The sequence below is a fragment of the Haemaphysalis longicornis genome, unplaced genomic scaffold (genome assembly GCF_048455015.1).
Source record: "Haemaphysalis longicornis isolate Haplotype H1 unplaced genomic scaffold, Haemaphysalis longicornis Haplotype H1 scaffold_29, whole genome shotgun sequence".
NCBI classification, from domain to species: domain Eukaryota; kingdom Metazoa; phylum Arthropoda; class Arachnida; order Ixodida; family Ixodidae; genus Haemaphysalis; species Haemaphysalis longicornis.
In genome coordinates this window covers 1,055,786-1,069,509 of record NW_027526331.1, presented here as the reverse complement: position 1 = coordinate 1,069,509, position 13,724 = coordinate 1,055,786, and the positions used below count along the sequence as shown (strand labels likewise).

Below are 13,724 nucleotides of genomic sequence, written 5' to 3'. Positions count from 1 at the left end.
TACCGTCACCAAGATTACTCAAGGTGGCCCGTGCGAGGGCCTATTGATAATTACATGATTTGAAAGATCTTTGCACGTCGCCTACATTCATTGAACAGGAACTGGTTATGGCAATGCCTTTCGGAGCGAGTTCACCCTAACTATGAACAACCTGCAGCCTAAAACGCCACCTTGATGCACTCCATTTTCCTACAAATGAACGATTGATAGTGCCGACCCAACCCTGACACGAACTGTTCTAGAAAGAGTGTTCATCATGTCACCGGATATGTCAAAGGATTTTAAAGGAGCCATGAAGACAAAATACAAGCTGGGTTTATTAGAAAGACTGCTTAGTCCCGACAACAATGATACCCATATCATCGCAATCTTCGAGCAAATAACGGAGATATTAAAGAAAACGTGTAAAGCAGTTGCAACCCCCTAGTTAATTTGCCGCAACTTTTCTATGATGTCAGAGAACCTTGTTTGTGCGATTGGCGGCCGACTAACTGACCTGTCGCGACGACACATGACTGACCATCTGTAATGGGACCTCTAGGTCCATTTGACCGCATCACTTGAATGCTAACGTGCAGTTAACGCACTGAAAATTATGTTTTATTGTTGGCCCGTATGACGTCATTCTTGCTCATAACACGTCACTGTGGCGCAAAATTTGAAAGTTTTTTAAATTGTTCTTGCTTTTTTTGTTGTGGCTTTTGTGGCTGTAATGGAGCTGAGTGAGATACTGAATCCTAGTTCTTTCAAATTAAACTAAGTTCTATTTTCTCTTCGTGTCTCCTTTACGTCTCTAAGATTGACACAGCCCCATGCGGTGTCATGTGCCTTTTCAATATCAAACAATACCGGTATGCAATATTGCTTATGTATGTAGGCAACGTTAATGTATAATTCTAAAAGAACCACTCGAACATTTGCGGATTGCCGCCCAGAAGCCTGCCTGACCGCTGGCAGCCAGTCATTCTCGACTGCCTTCTCGACTGGAGTACAATGGTCTTCTCGAGAAGACCATTGTACTATAAAGAGTAAACGAATACCCGGCTGATCGTCTTCTCGAGAAGCTTGCACAGGCAGTTTGTGAGGGTGGTAGGTCGATAACAGGCGGTAGAGGAAGGGTCCTTCCCCTCTTTCAGCAAAGCCACTACTATGGCCTTCCTCCAAGTAGCTGGAATGTCCCCGAAAGCCACATTTTATTGTATAGGTGTAGGAGTGTTTTGAGTGTCTGCGTGTAGGTGTCGTATCATGGTGTTTGTAATCTTGTTTGCACCTGGAGCTGAAGGCTTGCATGTTCTCAGAGCGGCCTTCAGCTCATACATGGAAAAGGAGGAGTTGTAAGAAGTCTCCGACTGATTGTTGTCCCTCAGAGACTTCTTTTCCAAAGACATTTTGTGTTGCATGAAAGTGTTTGTATAGTGTGCAGAACTGGACACGTGTTGCAAGTTTTGTGAAAGTGTGTTAGCCTGGTCTTCCAGTGTGTCCTTTGTTGTAGTTTCCACGGGCACGGTGTGTGTCTGTTGTCCTGTGACTGTAAGTATTCGGGTCTATACTATGCGTGTGTCCGTGTATCAGTTTGTGGATGATAGCTAGATACGCCAACTCTGCTTTTGCGGCTCACTACGCGCTCACTTTCCAAGTGCTTTTGCCGTTTGAAAGATATGAGGTTCTGTGACGCTGGGTACCGACGAAAAGGAAAAAATATTTTTTATCACCCAAGATAACAGTACAAATGCGCAACAAATCGCATTCCTCCCGCCGCACCGATACTCTTGAACCAACACTGTGGTTTCTTTTAATCCCATGCCGTCAAAAAAGAATTTTCTCCCACATGGAGCCGTCTCCGTTAGTTGTCAGGTATAAAATACTGCATGGGATACCAACCGTTCACCGCAACTGGAGCAAATGACCGTCCTCACATTTTGTCTGATCGAGTTGGCGCTTTCAAGACTTATAACTAGCACGAAGCTCTTCAGCCCATGATGTCAGCAAGGCCAATTCACAGCTTGTGATGGCGATGATGGCTGGATTTTAATGGCGCAAAGCCTACTGAGGAAAGAACGCCAACCAGAGTGGCTAATTCACAACTTCTAGACGCAGTTGGGGAAATAACTATGAACCCTTGATCAGGAGGTAGCTCCCTAAATTAAAAAATCCATCGCCCTTCCAATCTGTGAAAAAGGATGACGAGAGATCCTACAGGGCGCATTCCAATGAGTGAATGAAACAGAACCCCTTTGCTTGTAATCTGCGATTGAGCCGAATTACTAGCTAATTAGCTGAGAATTAAGTCAATGAAACTTGGAGAAACTACAGCTTTTTTTAGCCTCGAGACAAACATTGGGCTGAGCGTCTCCCTCCCACGTCGTACGCGTATTACCGTATCTGTAGCCCACAAACCGAAACCGCTTAGCCACGCAGCGCAGCAGCCATGTCGCATTATGCCGTGAGACGTCCACGTGCAAATCTACCGCCAGAACAACGGACACGTCACCGGTGAGGCAATAAATCCTCGCAGCGCGTGCACGCCCCCTCCCTCCATCTAGCCCCCCCATCTGTGCACGCACAAACCGGTAAGAGGTGAAGTACGCATGCACAGACGTGAAAGACTCTGTCGCTTCGGAAGCCCTTCTAGCTCAACAAGAAATGTTGACTTACGTCGGCGTTCTCAGCAGGAAATCTGCTTTTGACTCGGTAGGGATTTCGGAGCTAGGCGACGAGATGGAACTGGGGCGGCAACGGCGGCAGTGGCTTTGTGTTGTTTTCGCGCCCATTAGCGCGTCGGTGCACGCCGATGCTCATTCAATTCCTGCCATTGTTCCTCCGAGCGAACTACACGCGTCCGTCCCAAAGCTAGTTCAAAATGCAGCTGCTGATAACGGCGATACACCCGTTATCAGCAGATTGCGCAAATTGTGAAAGAAACGTCGGCGGTAGCGAGAACGAGCGTAAAAGCCGTGCCGAGTAAGGGCGACTTACCGGAATAAAAACGGAGACAATCCTTCGCAGTAGAAGGTAGCCGAGTGAGCAGGTGGCTGGTAATAGCACAGACAAAGCCGGTCCCAACGCTTTTCGGTAGCTCTTCCTACATTCGATAAACTTTAGCATTACGGTAACCGTTGAGGCATTCGCAGAGGCCTCCCTTAGTAATAGGCATTCTTCGCGCATTTTTATTCTAGAGGACATTATGAGTACCGTTGCGACTGGATTCGTAGTTTTACGTGCTTCCAGAGTTTCTATCTGTACAAGAGTAGCAAAAACACCAAGCAGAACTCTCACTTCCCGCAATTGATATTACGAATTTATAAATACCCACTCAAAAAACAGAGCTTTTAAAAAGTTGAAAAGAACAAGAATTTTTACCCCCTGTGTACCCCGTGATTGACATACATGCTAAAATTACCTACGCTGTGTTCTCTGCGCAGTCCTACTCGTGTCTTCCATATGGACCCCGGGCTCTGCACCTGGCCGTGACGTTATGCGGCATAGCGTACCCTGTGGCCTGCGTGCTTGGCATGTTCGTGACTTTTCGACGGACCGCACAGTTATACGCTCAGACTCTGGTTGGCACGCTGGGCGCCACATGGATCATCTTTACTGCAGCCACGAGCCCCAGCCCACCACTCGTAGACACCCACGTCGGCAGCGTTTCTATTGTAAGTGCAGTTAGTCTCACAAACGGCTGTAAGGTTACCCCACTACTGTAATTAAGAGACAACACGGTCTTCCTGGTCATGCCTTAGTAGCATGGCACAACCCCCGCCGTACTCTCCTTGTGGTGAATAAAATGCAGTCATGTAAAAATCAAATGCGAACACGAAAATATGAACAAGTACCCACAAATACAGAAGGTTCTTTCTACGCATGGTGCATTGTTACATGGGTCTATAACAGCACCAAAATTTCTAAAGTGACATTGGAATTTCCTCCGAATTTGAGAATAACGTTTCCCGCAGTGGCTGTGCCCATCGCCATGAATTCGTCGATCGAAGTTAGCACGGTGGTATAGGTCTATTCTGCACGGAGACCACCTGAGAACTGATGATGGTGGTTGGTGCTTAATGGCGCAAGGCCAACAAGGGCATAGAGCGCCAGAGAAGAAGTTACTAAATTTTTTATAAGTCCATAAATACTAAAACATGTGAGTAAAAGCAAAAGTGGCGCAAAACAAAAGACAATGGAGATGGCTGGTGTATAGGGCCAGGATCATCACACGGGATGTGACAAGAGCTGCAGAAATTTTACCTCAGCTAAAAACTTAAAAACACGTTGACTAGAAAACATTGGTTTGTCGGATAAAAAGTATGATGGGTGCAGTGGAATGTGTCGTCCGTATATTTCAGGGAAATGCTTGTCTCGTGTTGTGTCAAGTGCCTTGCATGTGATTAGTATGTGGATTATGGATAGGCCCTTTCCACACCTGCTACACATGGGTCCCGACGTCCCAGTGAGCAGGTCGGAGTGCGTTAGATATGTGTGGCCTATCGGGAGCCTAGCAAGGGCGGCTTCAGTGTATCTGTTGTGTGAGTCAGTTTTGTAGCGTCCCAATTGTGGCTTTATAACATGTAGTTTGTTGTCTGTTTGTGCACTCCAGTGTAATTCTCATGTGTTACGAAGCTGTCGTCTGATGTGTGCCTTTAGGTCGGTGTAAGGTACTGTTGTAATGTCAACTGTGGTCATGAGAGCAGCAGCACCAGCCATTGTATCGGCGGGTTGATTGCCAGGATTTTCACAGTGCCCTGGTACCCAGCATATAGTTATTTGAAGATTTGAGGCATATGCAGTCATTAGTACCTTGAAAGGAGCATTGACCACATAGTTTTTGGACGACTTTCCTGATGACAGTGCCTGTACAATGCTTAGGAAATCTGTGTAAACGATCGACTTAGGGAATTTTATGTGTGATGATGTGATTAGAAACGAGTAAGATGCCATGCGCTTCTGCCGTATAAATACTGTTATGAAAATGCATTGTTTTGTTAACTCTAAAATTTAGTCCGTGCGCTGCACAAGAGACAGTAGTAGTGTTTTTGAACGTGTCGCTGAAGAATTCTGCGCACCTGTACTTGTCCTGCTGGAACAGTAAGTGCTGCAAAATCGCACTCCTAGGTACCCTATTTTTTCTACTAGTCTGAATGACAGGTCGCATGATATAGTAGATGCCATGGTGGAATTAAATTATGGATGGGTGTCTTGTGCGTGTCTGACAGAGGGACCTTCAGTGCAGAAGCCTCCTACCTAACTCTGAGAGAGAAAGGTAAGGAGATAGATGGCCTGTTTAAAAAGAGTTGTAAATTTAATATCTCATTCATAATAGAATTAAAAGGATGGTTGTTAAGAGATACGGTCTTAGATGCATACAGCAAGTCAACATACTCCCGCTGATTCCCTAGGCACCATTTGTCACACTCGACATACAGACTCTCGACAGGGATAGTGAGGAAACCGCCGCATGAGAGGCGAAGGCCAAGATTCAGCACTGTGTCGAGTATTTTAAGGGCTGTTTTTGTCGCTGACCCGTACACGACATTGCCGTAGTCAAGCCAGGACCCAACCAAGGCTGTATAAAGGCGCAGAAGGAGTTTGCCGCCTGAGAACTACTGTAGTGTGCAAGTACACATCATAAAAGGTGAAAGCAGCGCTCCCACGTTTCTCAATCTCCAACTCCTGTCTAACGAGAAATGTCTAATGACCTGCTACTCACTCAGTACAGCTACTGCTAGAAATTATTGCCCCCTTGAAGAAGAAATAGAGATTGCATTATTTCTTTCGCGGCACACCGACGAAATGTTGAAAAAACACTTCACCAGATGTAAATATAGGCAAGACCTTTCATATTTTTAAAACTGGTAGCATGCGTCATACATATGACGGCATTTCCGCCAAAAGAAAACATTAGGCATATTTAAGGGCAAAGCATCAGTACACAACTTATGGCAAAAGGTTTCCTTTCAATAAATGTATACATTAGATTCGTTTTGTAGTATGCTATAGCGTATGAAAAGCAAACACGTTAAATAGGTGTCGAGCAGAGGCAGCACAGAAGTAAACACTAAAAAGATGAAGTGCTGTTCCAAGAACATTGGAAACAAAAACCGCAACTAATAGGGTCCGCACAGTGCGACCATGGGTAAATAAAAGCCTATTGAACAAATACATATGTGAGAAGAGAGAGGGGTACAGTGTGAGGGGTGGGAGGGAGACAGAAGACGTTGTTACAAGGCAGGGGCGGCACAGGGTTATCATCCTTCGACATTTCAGCCAGGCAAGCAGTGACGGGGCCAGTAGTAGTAGTAGTAGTAATAAACATTTATTGACATAGGTTTGACACTAGGGGAGTGTGTTCGGTTTCCTTGGTGCAGGAAGCGCGCGACCATGCTGTTTCCAATTCTCTAATCACGAGGACTTGCTGTTTCTCCGGCAATGATTGGGTGTCTGTCTGGTTTTTCTTCGTTTTGGGTCTCTGCGCATCACAGTCTCGCAATGCTCAAGGGTGGGATTTGGTGGACGAGGTCGGTTGGGAGGGCAACAGAAGACTAAGCGGTAGATTGTGAGGGGGAGCTTACTGTGCTGGCGTAAGGAGTTGCGAGGTAGGGGGATATGTGGTGATGGTGCGACTGTAATAGGTCCCGGTTTAGAGTGCGGGGACCACGGTTCTTACGGCGGCCTAGCTCGCGCTCGAGACTCGGCCACAAGGCTAGCTCCACTGAACCCGCCACGGACAACCAAATGGCGTAGCGGCAGCGAACAGCAAAAAACACTGACGTTTATTGCCACCCCAATAAAGAACGTCGGGCGCGTCGCTCTACCACCGCCAAGACCACCCTGGTCAGGACGGGAGAAACAGGCACGAGGCCGAACAAAGGAAGGCCAAAAGGAGCAACACGTACCTACGTCCGCTCCTGATGATGGCTGGTATCCACAGAGAGCCTTCCTCCATCGTCCACCCCAGACTAATCCACCCGGAGCTACTGACAAACCGGTCACGTGGGTGGGTCGGCTGCGCCCCCGCTCTCACGGACATCTTCCCGGGGCGGGAAGCGAGCGGCCGCAGAGAGCGATAGGGACCTCCCAATCTCGCTCCGTGGCTGGCCGAGAGAGATAGGGAATTCCCACATCGCTCCCCGTTAGACCAAACCCGCTCGAACTCAAAAGCTCCGGCGAACGATGTTCTCATCGCTCAGCACCTAGCGAATTCGTCCAGCAGCTTCAGCAGGTCCCTGGCTGGCCCCTGGTCCTCCAGGCTCTGTTCCATGGTGGTGGCCGCCGCAAGGTCTGCCGGCCACGGTTCAAGTGCGGCGGAAAGGCCACCACTCGTCGGCCCCAGGAACTCGGTCGCCTCGGCTGCAGGAGTTGCTTGGGCAGGGCTGCCGGACCCCAGAAGCGCCTCTGCCTGCTGCGCCAACACGTACGCGAAGCCGCTCCCTCCTGGGCCCAGGAGCTTTACCGGGGGCGCTGCCGTTGCCACAAGGGCGGGTGGCCGGCCCCCGCTGCCGCCGATACCAAAATGGCAGCCGCGACGGCCGGATCGGCCCGCATCTCCGCCTGAACGGCCGCGAGATTGACGCGGGCCGCCGCCTTGGTGCGCGACGACGCCAGCCTTTTTGCCTCTGTGACGGCAAGCTGCCGCACGGACACATCGTGATGATCCTGTGCCACGACCAGTAATCCGCAGGCTGCGCAGTAGTTGGCGCCGGGGACGTGACGACGTCTGGTAACCGGGCCTGCTGCAGCCTTCTCGGCCAGCGTACGGCTTCGGAAGATCCACAGCGCCCGCTCGGCGCCAGGTCCTTCTCGATGATGAGCTAGTGGCTCCAAGCCGCCGCAGAAAAGTAAGCAGCGCGGGGGCGCGTGCCCTTCCTGCGACGTCCACGTTGACACGCAGCGTCCCTCCTTCTAAGGAGCGGCGTTTCCGCCCGGAATGGCTCCATGGCCGCCGGTCGCAATGAGCGGTGCCGCCGCTCCTTCAGGCGTTTGCTCGACCCTTACTCGCCGGGTGATGTGGCCGGAGTCGCCGGCCGTGGATCGGGGAGCCGGACAGCGGCAGGATGGTTAGGTTGTTATGATGATGTCGTTTGTATTTTTATGGCGCAATGCCGACTGCGGGCAAAGATCGCCAAAGGATGGTTAGTTCATTTGAGAGACATGAACGTAAAAGTGAAGCATTTCAGTAAAAATAAACGAAGTAAAATATAAGCTAATGAATATGACTGGTGTAAAAGGCCAGGTTGTCATCATGCATGATAAGAGATGAGGTGTAAAAAATTGACATCAGTAAGAAACTTAAAAACACGCTTGATGAAAAGCATGGGCTCGTCTCCTAAAAAACATCATACATGAAACGGGATGTGTTCTCTGTATAGTTGTAGGAAGTGTTTGTGTCGTGTTGTGTGGAGTCATTTGCATTGAAGTAGCACATTGATCATGGATAGGCTGTCTCCACACCTGCTACACCGGGGTCTTGGAGATCCCGTGAGGAGGTAGGAGTGTGTTGCATTCGTGTGGCCTATCGTAATCGAATTACGGTAACTTCGTTGTGTCTGTTGTGTGTTAGTGGTGTATGCTCCCAATAGTGGCTTTATAACGTGTAGTTTGTTGTCTGTCTGTTCATTCCAGTTTGCTTGCTATGTTGTGCGAAGGTGTTGTCTGATGTGTCACTTGAGGTCGGTATAGGGTATAATTAGATCGTTGCCGGAGGTGCCGCCGCTGGTCCATGGCGCGTGCCTCGCGGTCGCCGCTTGCAGGAGGTTTAGGACGGGCCACTTCTTTGCTCGTCCATTGTTGGCGGGTGGCTGCGGAGTGACCGGATCAGCAGAGTCGCGCCTGGTCGAAAAACCGGCAGGAGCACCATGGAAATCGGCACCCTTTCTGGGACTACGAGAATGTCTTGCCGCCGGCTTCCGCCCTCTGGAGTCACCCCGCGCAACCCATTGCCGGACCTCACGTCTCAGGCGGTGCGTTTCGCTGGCGCGCCTCGAGAAGCCCCCCTCGGCAGCCCCTCCTGTGCGCGATTTCGCGCGCTGGAAGCGATGGTAGCGACCCTGTCAGCGAACTCGCCGATTGCGGGAGTTGTAGCGGTGCTTCGGGAACCTTCCTTCCGCACCTCCCTCGAGCTCGGGAGCTGGCGATCTCGCGAGCCCGAAGTGGGAGCTTCGGCAGTTTCTTCTCTCTGAAAGTACTGCTTCAGCTCGCCCACGTGAATCAGGCCGCCGATCCGACCCGATCTTAGGTCTTTAAGCTTGTAGTTTAGCCACCTTTCGGCGACTACCAAGTCGCCGTAACGTGGTATTTTTCATATTTCCAGGTTTTATGTAACAGGCAGAATAAATGCGTAAGTAATTAGTTCGTCGCTCAAAATACCGCAGTCAGATGCCTCTCGTGGGTGCCTACAAGTGCCTCATTGACACTTTAGTGATTTAGGACAGTTCTCGAGTTAGATAATTAATTACCGTTAATTATTTAGGTCTCAGTAACAAAAAATACTGTCCGCTTCTCCACAGTACTGCAAATATTATGCACTAGATTTTCTGCCATTACTCTTTTTTTAAATATTGGTGCGTGATAGCTGGAACACCCTGCATATGCTTGTGTTGCGACTATTTCATGCCTCACGCCTGTGCCTGTACCATCGACCACCACCCATTGTGAAATTTTGTACTTTCCCACCCCTTATGTAAAGCCCCGCAAGGGTCCCTTAAGGGTAAAATAAATTATGATGATGATGATAAATAATGACTACACAACTCTTCTATACTAGAAAGAGGTCTTCCCGCTCGTCAAGAAACTTGTGCATGTGGTCAGAAATGGTTATCGAAGTCATAATAGAACTAAATCTATGCGCAGGTGAGCTGCTGGGTGTCAACGTTCCTGGTTCTGAGCTACGCCAAGACCATGGTTACGCTTAGGCTGACCGCCGGAGGGGAGCGGGCCCTGTTCTGGGTGGGCGCCTCGACGCAGGCCGGAGCTCTCGTCGGCAGCCTGGTTCCCTACTTCCTCGTCAGTCATCTCGGAGTATTCGCGGAGCGCGACCACTGTGCTTTATAGCGTGGAGCGCGACTACTGTTCTGTTATGACTTCTGGAACACAGTCCTCATCTCAGCGGCGATTGCATCCACGCGCGGACGCGCAAATCAGCGGCCATATTTTTGTTCAGCAGGCTCTACGGCAATTTATTTCCCACGGTGTCCCCGCCGCCATACTCCATTTCCCAGAGTCACCTACTCTGGGACTGCTCCCGCAACGACAGAACTACACCAGTGAGTGACTGGCTGTTGCGGCGAGTCTCAAAGAACAACAGGAACTGAGGGCTAACATCAGGACCCTCCGTGGCTGCCTCAGCCGAGGCGGCTGATTCATTCCCACCATCCGGCATTTAATAAAGGTTACTTCTTTCTTTCTTTCTTTCTTTCTTTCTTTCTTTGTATCTTTCATTCGAGCTATCTATCGAGTATCCCACAACCTATATTCTATGGGTTTTGGAGCACTGATGTGGTACAGAGAAAGGTCCTGTCACTTCTTCCAGAGTACATTCTCAGGTACGTTAGCCGGTGTAGTGTGTTATGCTTGCACGCACGAAGTATAAAATCCTGTGGTGACAGGGCTAGGAGCGACAATCACCTAATCATGATAAAACCTTTGAAATTATTTTGTAGTAGTAATACGTTCGTTCTTATTTTCCAGAGAGCGCCAAGACCATATTAGGCAGTATGTCAGGTTTGTGCTTGAAATATTATTAAGATGAGTACGAGACTTCCTAAAGTAGTTGATTATATGAGTGTAGAAGGCCCGTAAACAAGAGCATTAAGATGCTTCTAATGGCGGACGAAGGGGACTAGACGTGACGGCGCCTGGAGAGGTCAGAGCGCCTGGAGCCTCAGAGCTTGCTGCGCTAGTGGGAGTCCCTGCGAGCACAAAGGAATCACAGGGGCCTCTCTCAACGATCAGAGGGCCTGATGTAACGCCCTGTACGAGATGAGTTTTAAGGAGCTGATATCTGCAAGATAAGTTACAAGACATTTTTTGTGAACTTCATCCAATCGCCTGGAATGCAATTAACAAAGGTTCCTTTTGGGGCTAGTTGGTATCGTCTTAAATTCAATATTAAGCTGCCTGAATGCTGTTCAGTATGCTGTTCAGTCGGTATTCAGTATGCTGTTTGTGGCAAACCTCACAAATGTATCAGCGTGCCCAAATAGCGTTCACAGAAAAGGCGATAAAAATGATGAAGGTGGTGGTTGTTGTGGTTTGAGGGAAAGAAAAAGGAAAGGAGGTGCACTGGGGCTATTCTTGAGCTCAGCAGGGAGCTCACCTGCATATAACCCAGTGCGAGGAAGAGAAGAAGAGGGGGAGTGGCAGGATAAAGTAGAGAGGAGACAGAGAAAGGTTAAAAGAGAGAAGAAAGAATAAGAGATAGGGCTGTCAGTCCGGGCCCATCAGTCAGTCACTGCAGTCCGGGGAGGCCGGTCGTATCCTGGGTAATGCAGCAGATGGGCGAAGTCTTCCCGTTGGGTTGCCGCAGGCCCCTTTGTGAACAGCCGGTCCTCCATGCCGGCGCTGGGAAAAATTGATGACGAAAAATCTAATGGCACATGAGTGCTTGCGCACGAAGAAATCATGATGATGGTGATGGTTGGATTTTTTCGGCGCAGGACCAGCTGGGGCAAAGAACGCCAAACAAAAGTATACAACAGAAAACAGTGGCTACTGAAATGTGTAAGCCATAATAACAGTAAAATCGATTAAAAGCAATGGTTATGGCTGCTGTATAGGGCCAGCCTTCATTACGCATGATAGGATATGAGGTTTAAAAAGTTAGCATCAGACAAATATTTAAAAACCCGTTGCACAGAAACAATGGCTTTTCATCCCAAAACAAGGAAGGGTGTAGCGGAATGTGTTGTCTGTATAGTTCTTTGAAGTTCTTTTATGTTTTAGTTGTTTTGTGTGTGGGATGAATGTGAACTTCTCGTCAAAGATTATACTTAAAAACTTGTGTTCCTTTTTGACAGGAATCGAGACACCATTGAGTTGAATGTCTGGATCCGGCCGGATGCCACGCGTCTTGGAAAACACAACACAAGTGCACTTCCCGGGATTAAATTTAAAACCGTTGCTATCTGCCCAGCCAGCTAGCTTGTTAACACCAAGCTGGACCTGGCGCTCACAGACAGACAAGTCACAGGGTTTAAAGAAGAGTTGAACGTCGTCTACATAGATTAAACAGGAAATCGACGGTGGCAGCGCCTTCCTAAGGGAATTCATTTTCACAATAAAAAGGGTGCAACTTACAACTCCACCTTGCGGCACTCCATTTTCCTGCACATGAACCCTAGAGAGTGCAGTTCCAACTCGCACACGAAAGGTTCTTTGAGACAAGTAGCTGGCAAGTGTGTTCATCATGTTACCTGTTATGCCGAAGGACTTGAGGTCGCTTAGGATGCCATACTGCCACGCGGTATCGTACGCTTTTTCCAGATCAAAGAATACCGTCATACAATATTGTTTGTGGAGAAAACCTTCCTTTATATAGGACTCGAGCGCGACGAGTTGGTCGTTGGTGGACCGCTCCGCCCTGAAGCCTGCCTGGCAGCTCTCGAGAAGACCATTGCACTCAAGAAAGTACACGAGTCTCCTGTTTATCATCTTCTCGAGGAGCTTGCACAGGCAGCTTGTGAGGGCGATGGACCGATGGCTAGCGGGAGAGGAAGGGTCCTTTCCTTCCTTCAGCAAAGCCACTAATATGGCCTCCCTCCAAGAGCGAGGAATGTGCCCCGAAAGCTATATGTTGTTGTATAGATGTAGGAGTGTTTCAAGATTGTCTGGGTGTAGGTGTTGTATCATGGTGTATGTGATTTTGTCTGCATCTGGAGCTGAAGGCTTGCATGTGATGATGATGATGGTTGGATGTTTATGGCGCAAGGCTAACTGCGGCAAAGGGCGCCAAAAAAATAGTCATATATGAGGGTTGAAACCTTAAACACTAATTAAAGTCAGCAAAAACAAAAGTAAAATCACAAAACGACAATGCGCATGGCTGGTGTATAGGACCTGATTTCATATGCGTGATAGGAAATGAGGTTTAAAAACTTGACGTCTGACAAATACACAAATACACGTTTCACGGAAACAATGGCATCGTCACCTAGAAAAAACGATGGATGTAGTGGAATATGTTGTCTGTAGAGTTCTCTGAAGTGTTTGTGTCGTGTTGTGTGAAGTGCCTTCCATGTGATTAGTATGTGCACTACGGATAGGGCCTCTCCACACCTGCTGCACTGGGGTCTAGAAGATCCCGTCAGCAGATACGAGTGCGTTGCATGGGTGTGCCCTATTCGTAGTCTAGCCAAGGCGACTTCTGTGTTTCTGTTGTGTGAGTCAGCTGTGTACCGTCCCAAGTGTGGCTTTATTACATGTAGCTTGTTGTCTGTCTGCTCATTCCAGTGTATTTGCCATGTTGTACGCAATTGTTGCCTTATGTGTGGCTTGAGCAGGGGCGTAGGGAGGGGGGGGGCTTATGGGGCTTCAGCCCCCCCCCCCCCCCCCGAAATTTTCACGCGGTGTCATGCACGGCGACCAAGGCAACCACCTGCGCCGGAAACCATCCTAGGATTTTGTCCAGAACCCCAGGAGTCCTGTCCGGAAAGCGCACCAGCTCTCCCTTGGTGGCCCGTTTCCCTCCTGGTGGTCATTAAAGTTTTGAGACGGCGCGCGCGCTTCGGGTCGCCGAC

General features: G+C 49.0%; 1 protein-coding gene across 1 annotated transcript in view; it reads left to right on the top strand.

The window, feature by feature from the left end:
- LOC144173130 (solute carrier family 52, riboflavin transporter, member 3-A-like) overlaps nucleotides 1-10,373 on the top strand; it is a 45,827-nt gene extending 35,454 nt beyond the window's left edge. The window contains exons 7-8 of the mRNA XM_077701646.1: nucleotides 3,346-3,653; nucleotides 9,841-10,373. Of these exons, the coding sequence (XP_077557772.1) occupies nucleotides 3,346-3,653; nucleotides 9,841-10,041 (509 nt within the window). The 3' untranslated portion in view covers nucleotides 10,042-10,373. The remainder of the gene's footprint in view (nucleotides 1-3,345; nucleotides 3,654-9,840) is intronic.
- Nucleotides 10,374-13,724: the final 3,351 nt, after the last annotated feature.